The sequence below is a fragment of the Agrilus planipennis genome, unplaced genomic scaffold (assembly GCF_000699045.2).
Source record: "Agrilus planipennis isolate EAB-ADULT unplaced genomic scaffold, Apla_2.0 scaffold127, whole genome shotgun sequence".
NCBI lineage: Eukaryota > Metazoa > Arthropoda > Insecta > Coleoptera > Buprestidae > Agrilus > Agrilus planipennis.
This window is the reverse complement of record NW_020442450.1, coordinates 465,038-481,791: the sequence shown is the minus strand read 5'-3', so window position 1 is coordinate 481,791 and position 16,754 is coordinate 465,038. Positions and strand designations below refer to the sequence as shown.

Here is a 16,754-nt window from a genome sequence, read left to right as displayed (position 1 = left end):
CGCTTATCATAATAATTCTGCCTTTAACCACAAATGACGCGCAATCGATTAGCGTCAAGGAAATTAGAATAGCTTTAATAGTTTTCGAATAAATAGATACTGAATTTCTCCTAGCATTCAAAACAATTTTTTTTTAAAACAAAGTTGATGGTTGCGTAATGAATTATTTGTATATGGGGTATCAGATTCACACCACAAAGTTTGAAAATTAATTTAGTCTCATAGATAAGACTAGACTCTTATCTGTGACCACTACCTGCCACACTAGTCATACTATAGTATAGTCACCATAGGATAGAAGAATTATCAGGTAATATCGTCCACCATAGATAGCCAGATAATAGCAGAGATGATAGTCAACATACCCGACATATTTTAACCTAGCTTTCTTAAGTTTTTCTTTGTTTGAGTTTTATCTTTTTTCTTATTTTAAAGTCAGTTAATATCATCCCAATGGAAAAGGAACATAGGAAAGCAATTCAAAGGAACTTTGTTGCTTTAGTAGAAACATGCAATTATCATGCCTTGTTGCCCCTTTTAATAGAGAAAGGAGTATTCACCAAAGATATGATTAAGTGGCAAGTATGTATTTTTCTGTTTACTTATTGTCTGCACTGTGTTCAACTTTTAATTTTATTACTAGAACGAAAATGATGAAAAGGATAAGAAGAGGCAACTGTTTATAAACATAACAAGAAGGGGACCTGAAGCTTTTCATAAACTTATTACTGCTCTCAGAGAAAGCTATCAACATAGTTTAGCAGATTGTTTAGACCCAAGGGACACTCCAGAACAATCAGGTAATTGTGACAGATATTATAAAATATTTTTGGAAACAGCAATATTTTTTTAGTTTCTGATAATTCATCAACCCGACTATTCTTGTACCCTAATAATGGTAATATTAAACAAAGTATAGAGAATGCAAAGGAATTTGAAGACTCTTTCTACATAAATTTACGAACTGAACCACTAAAAGTTGTGGTAAAACTAGCAGAAAAATTTGTTAATAGTTATAATGACATAGCTAACATGCCTCCAATGTATCAGACACAGTCAAAGAATCGTGGAATTGCCTTAATAATTAATATTGTAAATTATTCAGATGAAGCAAGGTACCCTTTCAGATATGGTGCTTATGTTGATGATGCTAATTTAATTGAACTTTTTTCTCAAATGGGACTAAAAGTTTTATCCTTTAGAGATTTAAACAGAATGGTATATTACCTCCAAACAAATTTAATTCTTCAGAGGTTAATTATAACAATTTTGCTTTAAGGATTTAGAGAATAAAATTACATCCTTTGCACATGATCCATTGCTGAGTCATGCTGATATTGCAGTTATTGTAGTAATGGGACATGGCAGTTATCAGTTGAATGACACAACTGTTATTGGTGCTGATGGGAATGAAGTAGAAGCTACTTGGATTGAAGAACAATTCAATAATTATAATTGCAGTTATATGAAGATGAAACCGAAAATATTTATTTATCAGGTTTGCAGGTAATTTTTTCTTTTCTAGTTTTGTTTTTATTATTTTGTGAGCCTAATATAATAATAATACACATCAGAAAATAAAAACTTACATACCTTCCTACTAACGATTATTGTTTTTTGCTTAATTAATAACATGTTCAGATTATGCAGGGCTCTGGTTATACCATGTTCACAGTATACATAGCATATTTTACAAATATAACTATAATTAACACATTTATCCTTATGTATAAGGGAATCCAACTTCTGTTTATGAAATAAATAAATAGATCGTTATTTCTTAACTGTATTTCTAGAGGTCCATTGAATGATTATGGCACATCCCATAGTGTTCCCCGACGCACTGAACATGATAGTTCTGTAAAATCAATTAGAACATATAGTGACATGCTTATTGCTCATTCTACACTGTCAGGTAGAATACTTAACTTATTGTTAGTAACAATGATTACATTTTTTATTACTATTTATTTTCTCTCATATGTACAGGATTTGCATCTCATCGTGATACCAATACTGGAAGTTGGTATATAGAGTTAATCTGTGAAATTTTTATGAAATATTCTTACAACACTGAAGTACAGGATCTTTTGACAATGGTTGATAATAGGCTCAAAAAGATGAGATCTGAGAAAATGACCCAACAAACATCTACATTTACAAATATAGGTTTCAACAAGTGCTATTTTCATCCCGGTATATATTTGGAAGATGGTCTGATAAAAAAGTTTAATGTATAGAAAGTGAAATAGTAGTTACGCACCACGGGGCGAAAGCGGCAATATAGTACCTCGTCTTGTATCATTTACCACCCTAGCCGAAGACCTACTTTTACCCGGAAGTGTGTATACCTATTTTTCGTCGTATGCCTATGTCGGAATTTCGAGTATTCATTAGCCTTCAGGGTTCGGGTAACATCTGCATGACAGTTAACACACAATGCGAAATTGTCCCAGCCTAAATGTAATTGTTTCGGCTTCGTATACAGAGATGAATGTTCTCACTTTCGTCACAGATATGACGGAAATAATATGCAAACGACACGAGCTATACTGTAGCTCACTTTCGCCTCGTGGTGCATAATCTACTATTTCGCAACTAAGTGATATTGTACATAGTATATACAATACGTATTGTTATGCATAAATATTCAAGGAAGAAAACTATTTTAACTGAGAATAATATTAGCCTTATATTGTTTGTTCTTCAGTGAAAGATTTTTTTTTATTTTGGAGAGGCTAAGGCTTATCTGAAAAGGACTCGATATTCGAGCTTCACAGCCGTGGTCCAGGAGGAGACTCCGTCGGCCAGTGAGAAGTTTATGAAACGTTGGATAAACGACAAAATCGATGATGGACTAACTGTAGCAGACCAATTTTGTCTCGAATATTGAGCCCTTCAGATATTTGTTTTTTGTAATTTAAATATAAGAAAGCATTTAAAATTGTATTGTCAATACAAAATGATAATTTGATATATAATGATAGTTTATTTTGAAGAATATGCAGATGATAAGAGTATTTGTTGAAAAATTTAAATACTCATTGAAAATGCGTGATAATCAAAACAAGTCTGTTTTTTACTAATTTAAAATAATTTATGTAGTATCTAGGTGAATGCATTTAGAAATTCAATAGTTTGTAATATAAAATAAAGAAAATTGCATTTTTTAAGTTGCTTGTTTGGAAATATATGAAGTGAATTTATGATCATCATTTACAATTTATAGTATTCTTTGTTCATTATTATTATTATTATTATTTTATTGGTAGACTAAATATGTTTAAAACTCGAAGTTCTCTAGTTACTTCTATATATCAGTCAAATAATGTAAGGTCTTGTATTTTTTTATTCATATCAAATAATATTTATCATATTTTGTCTATTTGCTGATAAAAAAGCATCTTTCAAATTGCAATTGTCCTGTAATTCTGTAATATTGTATCGTTCAATATTTGGTAGGCTTATGTTATGTTATATTGTATTTTATTAATGAACGTATAATACAAAGTAAATACGCTTCATTTCTTTAAAATTTGTTGAGATAAAAAATTTGTCTAATTTTTGTTTCGGAGGTGGTTAGTCAACTGATGTTATAAATAATAAATGCCTGATCTGTTTATTGCTCCAAAATACCTAATGCTTTTTAGAAGAAAAAGAGAACTTAAAATTCCACAATATTTTGTGATAAGTTAAGTAGTCTTTCCATGATTTAAATTTTAACGTTTAATACCTTTTGGTAGAGTTGAGTTATAAAAAAAATTGTAAGGGACCTGTTTTGTGGAGCATTAAACTCTTTATAAAAATATACATTTGTGTGTGTATGTATGTATGTACATTACTTCATTACTAAGCTACAAAATGCAGAAGTAAGTAAAACAATTTTTCATGTGTTAATTAAGTAGAAAATTGCATTTAGGAACTACTAAATATTAAAGAGGCATCTATTTCCTGTTCATTAAACAGTTAAACATGTTATGTTATATATTATTTGTCGATTAATTTTAATCAGGAGACCTTGATAATTTTTTTTATTAATTTATATGTGTGCGTATTACGTATCGATAAGGTACTTACCGTAATTGACAAAATGTTGCCAGTATGGTTGTCATCGTGTTGCTAGTAGGTAACAGCTCGATTCATCGAGTGTTTGGTACAAATCTATTGTTTATAAAAATCGCAGGTTTAATAAATCCCTTATATTATTAGAATATTTTATTGTTAATTCAGAAAATATGTGGAAACTACTTGGAAATAAAAACAGTGAAAAGAAAAAGGAAGCTGTGAAGAATAAAAGTGAAGAAAGTACCAAGTAAGTTGTAGTACTTCCGGGCCGCTATTATTATAAATTATACAAAAAAGTTCTTTTTTTAAATTATGAAAGAAATCCAGATATCTAGACAAGACAATTCTCGATTTGGCTATTTCGTTATTTTTGTAATATGATGTTAATGATTAGATGGTATGATTCATAATTTGCATAGTAACAATGATAAAGGAACCTTAAATTCCCGCCTTTTTTGTTTCAATGATTCAAACAAACGCTAATATTATCATAACTACATATTCCATTTTTAAGTTTGTTATAAAATTATGTATTTTATATACTTATAACTACAGCAGATATTGTATGGGTAATGTTTTACAAACTTTCTTTTCCTTCTTAATAATGTTTGAATTAAAACAACTCTAAAAGAATATTTTAGGGTTTCTTCTGCAATGATGAAATCCGACGTAAATTTTCCTTCGTCATCTAGGACTGCTCTAAGCACAACCCTTACGAGGTAAGTTTGTATAATGTTAAAGTTATGTTATTGTATAAGAATAAATATTATATATTTCTCTAGGACTGAACGAAGAGTTATTACAATGCGTGCAAGTGAATTGAATTTTAGTAGAACATCTACGTTAGGTACAACTTCTTCCAACAATTTTTTTTCTTCAGAGCCATTTTCAGGATTAAATAATTTTTTTTCAAGGGGTTAGTATCATAATTATTTTATAATAATGTACTTTTAAAAGCTCTCATAAAATTAATTTACACCAATTATTGTTTGTACGACACATTTCTGGACATTTAGTTTATTTAAGACTAAAGACGAACTGGTGTACGTATAAATGTATTTCTGGTCTTTAAAATATCCATAAATTTGGACTTAGGATTGTATTCATAATGTGCAGTGAGTATTAGAGTTTCTGATATTGTTGCATTTTTGAATGTTCCGGAACTTTTGGTAATATATTTTGCAAACTTTTTATCCCCCGATTCGTTGTTATTATTGGCCTGCCTCTCTTATATGGTATATCTTACGTTTTGTTCGAAAAATAAATAAAATATTATTGACATTTGAATTCGCAAAAGTAAAAATATCTGATTATTTTTGTTTATTGCAACTTTGGGGATTTTGTAACTATATATCGACTTTTGTAATGTAACTGGAAGCATCTTTTTACTTTCTTATATCTGTATAATGGCAGCCTTTTTTTCCGTTTGGTGCTATATCACATGCCTTGTTGATCTGCACGCATAGGAACAATTATGTAAAAAAAATTATTTTTATATGTTCTGGAGCTCTGCAATGTTTATGGTTTATTATTTCAATATTATTTGCTTTTCGTGTATACTTCTTCATATCAACAAGAATTTCAATTTTATTTTTTTAGATTTTACCAGACACAGCTTTAACGCCCCAAGCATCCATTCTGATTCTAATCCATTTCAAACTAATTCAAATTCCTCCGCAATTCGTGGATCGGCTTTTTCAGCACAACCCTCAAATAATCAAGCAACGTCTGTGTTGCCAGTCGCGTTAACTCCTACAAATCGTAATATTCCTACTCCAAATAAAGAACGAACTGAAAAAAATAATAACGATAGTTTACCTGCTAATAAGATTGAGAAATTAAAAATAAAAGTAAAGAGTAGCACCCGGTGGTGCGACGAATCGGATTCGAAAGTTGGTTGCTATCAGACAAGATCGAAAAAAATAGCTTTACTGATTAACATTAAAACTTTTATAAATAAAGATGAGAGAAAAGGTTCGGAAATTGACGTAAAGAATTTATGTAGTCTGTTCACACAAATGGGGTTTAAGGTGAACGCGCCCAATCGCAAGGAATGGACTAGAAAGGTTCGTACATAGTACATACATATCATTATCATAAGGTCGTCAGTCCTAAGACTGGTTGGACACACACCTCCAGTCTTTCCTATCCTGAGCTAATCTTCGCATTTCCCTAAAACTAGAACAACCCATATCCTTAACTATTTGCGAACAGTACTCCAATCTAGGTCTACCTCTACTCCTCCTAACTCCCGTTTCTGCCTCTAATATGTCTCTGATTAGACCTTCATGCCTGAGAAGGTGTCTTACCAACCTATCTCGCCTATTTCTTCTTGACTTCTATAGAGTCCTCTGTTCTCCTATTCTTTCTAACACCTTTTTACTTCTAACCTTCTCTATCCACGGTATCCTCATCGTTCGCCTGTAACACCACATTTCGATAAATATAATAAATCACATATATATAAATATAATAAATTAAAAACACTCTAGATTTCATAAACATAAAAAACAACTCAATTGCTATATTTTTTTATAAGAATTTTGAGGTTCTCCTCTGGAACAATACAAAAATTTATGCTCGCTCGAATTTGAACTAACAGCATTTGTTGAAACAAGCACAGGCACTATGTGTTCTTTATGTGCTCACGATTGATTTTCGTCCAGGTGCCACCTAATTTGGAACATTTTCAAAGTTTGTACAGGTTGCAGCACGAATCGCTTTTTTCATAAACAAATAATTATGTGCTCCTAAATAAGAAGTTTAGAAATTATGCGCTCTTTATTTATGTGCTCACAATTTAATCAAGAAGCGGTTTTCGTGCTCTAACAGGTGCCACCTTACATGGAGCGTGCTCAAAGTTTATAGAGGGTGAAGCACGAAATTGCCTTTTTCATAAACAGATTTATATACTCCCAAACGAAAAGCATAGAAATGAATTTCAAAATGTGGGATCTAGTTTGAAATTTTTAAAAAAGTACTTTTTTTTTGCAGCACAAAACTTTCAGTTCATTAACAGCAGATAATTCTCATATAAGTTTTGTTTTGATTCGCGATAATTGGAATAGTTATGTTTACGTATACATATTTTTTTAAATTATCGTAGGTATATTCTCGAAGAAACATCTTAATAAAGGAAAACATAAAACAAGAGTGTTTTAATAGGTAACATGTATTTGCATGTTTAAAAAATTAGGCAATAGTTTCGGCTTTTACGATCATTTTGAAGAGCACAGAAAAATGTAACTGTAGGTAGGTAAATTGATACTTAATTTTGGTTAATTGAGACCGACAACTAACAAAAACACTAGAATAGAAGAAATATGTTTTAGAAAAACATTTGTTTTTCTTTTATTTTGTAACTTCGCTTTCGCAACATACTAACATACTAATATTTTTTCAATCATTGCCTTGTAGCTTTATCAAAAATTGGCTGCCTAAGTTTGAGTTTGTACATAGGTACATATAAATTGGGGTAGTGTAAGTCGAGGTATTACTGTATATATATTTCTAATATTTTCAGGATATTGAATATGCGATTTCTAGTTTCAAATCTAACAAACGTTTAAAAGAGTATGACGTCTGTATTGTGGTGGTAATGAGTCATGGAAATGGTGGAATAGGAAGCGATAGTACGGTAATCGTGTGTAGTAATAACGAAACTGTAGAAACTAACTGGATTGTGACACAATTTGATGGAATCAATTGCAGAGATTTGCTCGGAAAGCCAAAAATTTTCGTTTTTCAGTGTTGCAGGTAAGACATATTTGTAATATGTTGTAATTAAACATTTGAAATGGATTATTATTTATTAAGGTGGCAACAAAAAGCACGACGGTCAATAAGAGCGCAAATTTGCTATCGTTGAAAGGAAAAAAAACTGTACACACTATTGATGCATATTAAATACAATTCAAATATTTTTTTTCATTAAAAAGTAACATATGGGTCTATAGATGAATAAATAGTCATTATCCCTTTATTATAAGTTTTTATGATAAAGAAAAAATCTTAAATAATAAAAAAAGATTTTAGGTAACTACATCAACAAAGGAATGTATTGTAAATTACTTACATCTCTAGTTTAAGGAAACTTTATAATTTCACATCAATTTGATCTATAACTGTTTTTGCTTAAAGTGACCCCTAGAACACGCTCCTTGAGTAACGGGAAAAATCACCCAGTATATACCCACATAACATAATTTTACAATATTTATTTTTATACATTCATTACATTGAAAACTCATGTATTCCTTCGCTTTTTTGTAAATATAGGTACATAAATTTGATAAACAGGTAAAGCTTTAATTTAATTTTAGGGGTGCGCAAGAGTACCACCGCCAAAAACCCGCGACTGATGGACCAAGTCCTCAATCAGACATTCTTGTAGCATATAGCACAGTGCCAGGTAAGTTTCCTAATTATTTCATGTCGTTGTAAAAAGACAAGTAAAAATTTAAGAAATCGCATCTATTATTATTGAATTGATGAATATTATTTATTTTTACTTACAAGTTATTGAGCTACCGGCGATTTCTTTTGTGGATGCATTAAATTTTTTTTTCTAAATCCCTTTTTGCCAAAAACTTTTTTTTTTTTTTTGGTTTTGTATTGTAATCTTAAGACCAATAAGTTGTTTTTTTCAACATACAAATATTTTAGGGTTCGTTTCTTATCGTTGTAAAGATTGTGGCTCGTGGTATATTTATACGTTTTGCAAAATTTTTATGGAACATGCTTATGATACACACGTGGAAGATCTGTTAAAAATGGTCGACGAAGAACTGAAGATGTTTTCTGACAATTATAAGGACATGACCAAACCTACAACAAGCTATGAAAGTCGAGGATTTAAGAAGTGTTATTTACACCCTAACCCTAAAATAAGTAAAGCAAAATAGACTTATTTTACCCGCAAGATTAAGCTGACGAAATGTTAAAAATATGGATGCAAGAATAAGGGGCCCTGGGGGGCCTGAGCATCTCCCGATTCATGGTGAGCACTCTCACCGAACCCAAATTTTATTAAAACCCTCTTAATCCAAATAGATGAAAAATAACTATATGGATAATACAAAGAAAAGAAACTTCAAAACAAAAAAAATTGATTCGACATATCGTAAAAAATTATTGATTTAGATCGATTTGAATTATTTTAAGTTTTTTATAACATCAAAAAGCAGTTATTTGAAATGCATATTATTAACCAGTAATTATGTAGTAAGTGCCTGCAGTTTACATCTGTTGAAAAATTATCACTAAGATCTTTAAATTTATAAACATACATACAGGGTTTCTCACGGTGACCACCCATTACAATATTTCGAAAACTACTTCGATTTAAATTTTGAAAATTTGTACAATAGTGTTGTTGCATCTTTGTAGCACTTCCGGTTATACCGGAACTTGATCTCAACTTTGTTATTTTAGATGAAACACCGTGTATATTATGACGGTTTTAAATTCTACTTATAATTTTAGCTAGAATTTCATAAGACTTTTACTTCTAAAATTTACCATTTTGGCGATATTAATTTTTTTTTAAAAACAGTATCACAGAGCATGCCTACTTTACAGTAAGAATGCTGGAGCAATAACATTCTTAGGTGAGACACCTATACCCTCACGCTTCCCGTCCATACTTTCAAAGTGGATTAATTACATCCTTTGCAGAATTACTTTCTTTTGAATTGTACCTGCTATGGTTTCTATACCCATCTTCTCTAATTTTCAAAGTACATACCGTTCTTAAATAGTTTAATTTTTTATGAAGATGACTGTGAAATTCTTAGCAGAACTTCAAAACAAGCAGTACAAGTTAATTCCTTAGTTCCTTATAACAATTACAATGTTACAATAACAGACGATTAATTAATTTGGTATTTTAGTTTTTTTTTTAATAAGATTGATATTCTTATATATTTTCTTAAATTATTCATTCATGCATGTATTATTATAAGTAATATCTGTATGTGAGAAAACAAGACTACTATTGTTATAAAATGTTAGATACTATCAATTTCAAAATAATAAAACACATTTTAAAATAAACAGTGCAAATATTTATTGCTACGAAATACATTTCTTCTGTGAGTACATTTTTAAACAACAAAAAGTAGCGGAGGCTATATACAATTTTTTTTAAATTAAACATTGGTGATAAAATACATTTTAAAATACGAGAATCCAGTACCATATTTGCTTTAATGTATTTAAAAGCGAAATACGACGCATAAATTTTCAAAAATATTGAACAACCTCGTATTAGTATTTAATAAATAAAAAATTTAATTACTTTTTAGATTCGTACTCAGACTTAAGCTTTGGTCAAAAACTTATTTTTGCGAAAATAAAATATCGTATATTTTCATATTTTACCGTAAACAAAATTTAATTTTAAGTAATTTTAGATAATTAGATGGATGATGATCTCTTCATGGATTAGGGGAAAAGGGGTGGGGTTTGGAAGACCTTGTAGAATATTAAAAATGGGCGAAAGGGGTAGGTTAAATTAGGTGTAGCAAACAAAAACAATAGTTTTATGAGGTCATTTCTACACCCTCATCTAAAAATACTTGTTTAGTTTTTTACAAGGTCTTTCTCACCTTATTCACCCCCATTTTAATTGAGAGTCTCACTATTGTTTAATTACATTTAATTAATTTCCAAAGACAATAAAAATAAAACAATAAAACAACTCTGATAATTGCAATTAAATGAATTTAGAATGAATAATTGCTCTGAAATTACCCTTTTATGATGAATTTACATACTTATTACCTTGTAATTAAAACAACAACGACTTCCGCGATCATTTTCTAGCGACGTAAGTAAGCGAAACAAGTAGTGTACATGTTAATTGGGGGATAAGTCGTTTTTGTGTTTAGGTCAATTGGGGTAAGTCATTTTTATTTTAATTTTTTTCATCATCACAGTCCTTTTTCTTAATAAAAAGATACTTTCAATGGCATACTGTTGCCATTTTTAAATTTAATGAATTGTGACACTACGCCATTAAAAGTAGGTAGGTAGGTACCTATCTTTTTATTGAGAACTTATATTTGTCCTTTTTCTACCTTTTTTATTGCTCTTTATATAATTAAGAAACGATTATTTTTTTTGGAATTAACTTTATTGTTTCATTGAATGATAAATTCCTAATAGTCTTGCACTAAAATAATAAGTTTTGTTAAAATAATGGAAATAAATTATTGACGGCACAAGCAAATATATTAAAACATTATCACAATACTATTTATATTTATCGTATTCATTGCTGTTTATATATAAAAACCAAAATTGAGAAATTAAATAAATGAGTAAGTTTACTAAAATTGTTATCTTATATTATCTTTATTGAAAAGACGTGAAGTACTTGTTCAATCAAATCAGTCTTCTACTTCACTGCATATACTATATTTTCAAATACAAGGTGGAATCGTCACTTACTTGGTGAAATTTCATAACATCATAAAAATAATAAAACATAACTCGTAATTTTCACAATTTAAAATCTGATCAAAACAATTATTTCGCTAACACAGTAATTTTTTCAAATGGAGTGTTACACTAACTATTTTACAAAAATTTAGCTTGTAGGTATATACCCTAACTAAAAATGGTAATGTATTTAACTTTATTTGATCATTTAATAATAGTTTTAGTTTTTAATTTTTTTTATTTCCAAAGATTCTAAAGTATCAAGTTTTGTTCCTTTATTTAATGTGTGTTAAATATTATAATTTGTATTAAATTTATGATTTTCTGAAATTTAGATGATGTAATTATAATTTTCTTTTTTATATGCAATGTTCTTCTTGTTTAACCAATACAGCATTTGTGACATGAACCACATGTTAATTTCTAGGCGCTCGTTTTTCTAATTTGTTTGTAATTTTAAATGAAACGTTAATTTTTTTTAAGCCTTGATGGAATACGTAAACTAGAATAATCTATGTATGTTAAACTACTAAAATTTCTGTCGTTATGTAGGTATAGGAAAAACTAATCCGATGGATTTTTGTACAATTTTTTTTATTTAGCATGTTGTCTATTATTATTATTGGATTATATTCCTTATTATGCGCTATTTGTTTTATAAGATTGAATTCATTACTGCAACTGATTTCAACAACAGTATGTTATCATGGATTAATATAATTTTTCTTTTTGAAGTGGGTGATATGATTTAGAATGAATAGTTGTGTCTACATATGTTAGTAAAAATATAACTATTACTAAATGATCAAAATAGTTAAGTGTATTATCATAGTTAAATGAATTCTTATGTAACACCCACTTTTAGTTAAGGTATATATAAATTACAATTTTGTAAAATATTTAGTATAACACTCCACATGAAAAGTTACTGCGCTAGTGAAACAATTGCCATTATTAGAATAAAAATTGTGAATATTACGAATTTTTTACGAGAAGTTTACTGTACTTAAAAAGAAGCAATATGCAATCTCTTTAGATTAAATCAATGAGGTAGCAAAGCAGTAACAATAGAATATTTAATTTTTCAAATCAACTATTTTTTAATCAATTATTTGTCGGTACTGAAATTAATTAAGATCTTTAAAAGTGTTAAAAAAAAGTAATGTCTTTTCAATTACGTACTACTTAACTACATACGTAGGTAAAAGGGAATTTAATAAAAGAGAAGTTATTATTAATATTTGTGAAATTCTAGGATATAGTACTTCTGTCTGGTGTTCTATTTTTTAGTTGTAGACTAGATAATAAGTTCAATTGAAAACATTACATTAGGGAGAATATTGAAATTTCAAAGCAGATTTTTGATTGGAATGAGGTCTGGAATATCGCTAGAAGCACAGAGTAGTTATTTATAATTTGATCCGTGAGCAGAGTGGAAATAAGACTACACAATCTTGCACCCAACAACTAAAAATTGGCAAGTATTGGGAAAAGGAGGGGGACAGAAAAGGAGAGATTGGAAGGGGATACCTTCTGAGATATGAAGGGATTATTAGAGAAATATTTAAAGGTTGAAACAGGAATAAAGTGGCAGAGAAAGGCCTACATTGTATTACTGTCCACAAGTAGTTAAGGATAGCAGATGTTCTAGTTTTCGGGGAAATGTGAAAATTACTTCAGGATTGGAAGGAATGGAGAAACTAGTCTTTGGACTGATGACCTTATGATGGGATGAACTACTATTACTTTGATACAGTTACCTAAATATGGAAAAAGAAAAGGTAAAACTTCCATAGTACAGGTTTTTAAGAAACTTAACTTTTTTGACAATGGCTTAAAATGCCCCATTTATGGAAAACGTACAAGGAAAGTGGGGGAAAAGTTGATTGAGATGTTTTTTTAAAATAAAGATTTTGTGTTAGATTAGGTTACATTAGTTTAGTAAGGAAATTAACGCAGCCTAATCTTACCCTAAACCTCTTAACCTAATATAACAAAAAAGAAATATTTACGAAAGAAATTTTATACCTTCCCCTTCATTTTTTCTTGCATGTGACCTATTTTTTAAAAAAATGTTAAGTGTTGAAAAAAACTGTAGTACAAAAGCTTTAACAAAAGCAATTACAAAGTTTTTAACAATTTCAATTTCCGTTATAAAGGAAAATAGCTACCCTAAATTTAAAAAAAAATCAGCTACAGTTTACCCCAAAGTCGTTTAGAAAGACCAAGTACGAGGATTGTAATAAGTTCTGCGAGAAAATAATCACCTTGTATAATACAAAGGCTAATGGAATTTTAATATATATTACTAATTAAATTGGGCTAGAATACCTAACAATTTTAATAAGATCCATTAAATGAACGCTTAAAAGATAAAGTTTTCTTAAAAATTGTGTTTTCAAAAGTATTATTCGATTTTCTCATACTGAGATTCAGATTTCAATCAGTCAATTCAGATCTGAATTTGCCAAAACATCCTTTGAAAGCATTATTACAGATGTAAACACATTAAATATAAAAATAGTACAAAATTAAAACACAAAAAATATCACATGTCACAAGCACTAAAGTTTTGATTGAATAAACGTTTAGCACTGAACTTAATTGTAGTATCACAAATTATTTGGTCCTGTATAATACCAGTCCAGTATTTCTAAATGTTGTAATTATGTTGAAGATTCAATGAACATTTTACCATCGCTAGTGGCATTTTGTTCCAGACCCTGCAGTTCTGCCACCGCTTTTCTGAGATCAACCGTTCGAAACATTTCGTCAATATATTGGTAAGTGTATTTGGTATTATCAAACTTAAATTTAATACCCAAAACTATGTTTAAAGCGGATGCGTCGTAGCTGTGACAACCCGAATACCGATACTGCGGTTTTTTATTAAAACGACATCCGGCTGATTGCGCCCCAATGGGATGAATGCAGTTTTGTATCAACGCACATTGCACCCAAGGTAACATCACATTATGGTGAATGTCTTTAGTGTTAACAATCAACAAGCTATCTGCAGATACCATTTCTAAGAATAAAAAGTTGTCTGCGTCAGTATGAAAATATTCAAACATTTTTTTATGAGTTCGACTAGAAACAGCGTTTTTTGATGGCAACGGCCAAGTCATAATTCCACTATTACCGACTACATAATCATATAAATTTAATACTGTTGATGTTGTTACATGTTTATTTAATCGACGATCGCATTCAACAAAAAGTATTGCACCGGCTTTTTGAAGAGCATCCTGAAAGAGATTTTATACTAATTACATAAATGTTGACTATTAACATGCATCATGTCCCGTAATGATTTTAGGTTGAAGGTACTCATGGGGCTACTACAATTTAAAAGTTTGCAATAAGCTGCTAATTTGAACTATTTTTTAAAAATATTTTAAACTTTTGAACATTTTTAGATACACATGAAATGAGTACTAATTGAGATAAACTCTACATATGTTTTGGGTAGTTAATGCTTTATCAAGAGTATTTCGTTACTTGTAGCAGTAAAAAGAACACATGATATTAGCACAAAATACATTGTTGATATGTTGCTAGTTGCACAAATTTCATATAAATAGTTTGAAATATTAATATTTTAGTCAATCTTAGACATCAAGCAGTCTCTCACTGTTTCATAAAATAATAATAGTCAGATCAATCAAATTAACATCTTTAAGCAAATTTTCAAGCTTTTTGATTTTTTGGTTCCCTATATATACCCACTTTCAATCTAAAATTATTATGGAACATTATTTATATTTTATTTCTTTAATACATGTGTAAATAAAATTTTTTAAATGTTACTTAAACAAGAGTTGATTAACTTTTATGTTACCTGAATTATTAAAGGGCGAAAAGCATGTGAGTCTTCATCTTCAACATGAGATGGATACTCTGTTAAGCTATATGTGATCACTTGACACCGACTATGATTACAATAGTTATATAGCTATAAGATATGCAGAGCTTATATGAAATTACCAAAAATAAGTGTATAGTGTGGTACTTACTGTTTTTAGACCATAATTTCCTAAACCTAAATTATAAATAAGGATAGTATTGTTAGGCAGAATTCTAGCAAAATTATTTATTAAGCCAACTGCTTGGCTTTCTTGACCTTCCATAACATATGAAACCACAATTGGTAGTGATGTATTACTCCATATATCTTTAGGATATATGCGTGGTTCATTGTTAAATCCCAGTAAATTCAGATATTTATCATCAGCATCCAATACTCTGTTTGACTGTTCCTGTAAGGTATCCTACAAAAATTATTTTTATTTATTGATTTAGTGTTAAATGCTCAATTACCTTTAAGTTTCTAAGTTGTTGATGAGTTGTGGTAACGAAACTGTGTATTGTAGTCTGATCCTGTGTGTTAAATACAATAAGGAAGAAACTTACAGTTATTATACTAGATGAAAATATAAGAAAATTTTTTGTTCGCATTACGGAATTGTGAACTGCTTTTAATTAGTCCACCTTCTTTTTGTACTATACAGTACCATAAAAGTTAGGCCAATTATTAATTAATTTTATGACTGAACCTTTAAATTTGATTATAAATGATATTTGCTCCTCTGCTTACATTATTCACACCATAAAACCTGAGATAAGATATTCATGGTTGTTTTTAGAGCATAGTGTTGGAGGTTAAAGTTGAAGCACTATCTTCTATTTTCATTTTCCTTCTAAAATTCCAAATACTAGTCTTTTTTGCAAATGTGCAAATTCTGTAAAACAAATTAACATTAGAAGTAATTTAAATTACCTGTTAATTAGTATTACCCAGTATTATAAATGATAAAGTGACCCTGAACGTCTTTATCGTTGTGAATCATGGATGTATGCAATATTGTTTCATTATTATCGTAAAAGGTAAATATTAGTATTTTCATAAAACACTCGAAGAATTGGGTTAATTTTAACATGAAATACGTCTTTTCATAAAGATTACAAAAACAAATTGTTGATAAGTTGATGTTCGTTAGGTCAGGTTTTATATTTTATTTATACATTAGATGTACATTAGTGTCATTTAGGTTGCCTGTATCTAAGAGTAAAATACCTTGATTTTTTAAATAAATGACTGCATGAGCGTAGGATTGCATTAGATTTTTTTTTAATAATTTTATGCGTCCTATTTGATTACATATCAGCAGAATTGTTGGTTATTTCTAGAAATGACTAGAATATATATACTGTATTTAGAAATGTTTTGAAATTTTACTGAAATA

At 29.4% G+C, this 16,754-nt stretch overlaps 3 protein-coding genes across 3 annotated transcripts; 2 read left to right on the top strand and 1 right to left on the bottom strand.

The window, feature by feature from the left end:
* Positions 1-335: 335 nt before the first annotated feature.
* On the top strand, positions 336-4,211 carry LOC108736476 (caspase Dronc-like). The gene is made up of 6 exons (XM_018468923.2): positions 336-582; positions 644-800; positions 854-1,218; positions 1,280-1,506; positions 1,797-1,915; positions 1,990-4,211. The coding sequence occupies exons 1-6, from the start codon at positions 454-456 to the stop codon at positions 2,238-2,240; spliced, it is 1,248 nt and encodes a 415-aa protein (XP_018324425.1). The 5' UTR covers positions 336-453; the 3' UTR covers positions 2,241-4,211.
* Positions 4,212-4,233: 22 nt separating this feature from the next.
* On the top strand, positions 4,234-9,411 carry LOC108736475 (caspase-3-like). Its single transcript, XM_018468922.2, has 7 exons — positions 4,234-4,312; positions 4,707-4,784; positions 4,848-4,981; positions 5,665-6,131; positions 7,589-7,821; positions 8,388-8,476; positions 8,731-9,411. The coding sequence occupies exons 1-7, from the start codon at positions 4,236-4,238 to the stop codon at positions 8,967-8,969; spliced, it is 1,317 nt and encodes a 438-aa protein (XP_018324424.1). The 5' UTR covers positions 4,234-4,235; the 3' UTR covers positions 8,970-9,411.
* Positions 9,412-11,863: 2,452 nt separating this feature from the next.
* On the bottom strand, positions 11,864-16,132 carry LOC108736477 (the record flags this gene model as incomplete). The annotated part of the gene is made up of 5 exons (XM_018468924.1): positions 11,864-14,756; positions 15,350-15,463; positions 15,525-15,779; positions 15,829-15,888; positions 16,106-16,132. Coding segments are annotated over 5 exons (1,038 nt in total), but the record flags the coding sequence as incomplete, so codon positions are not given.
* Between the last annotated feature and the right edge of the window lie 622 nt (positions 16,133-16,754).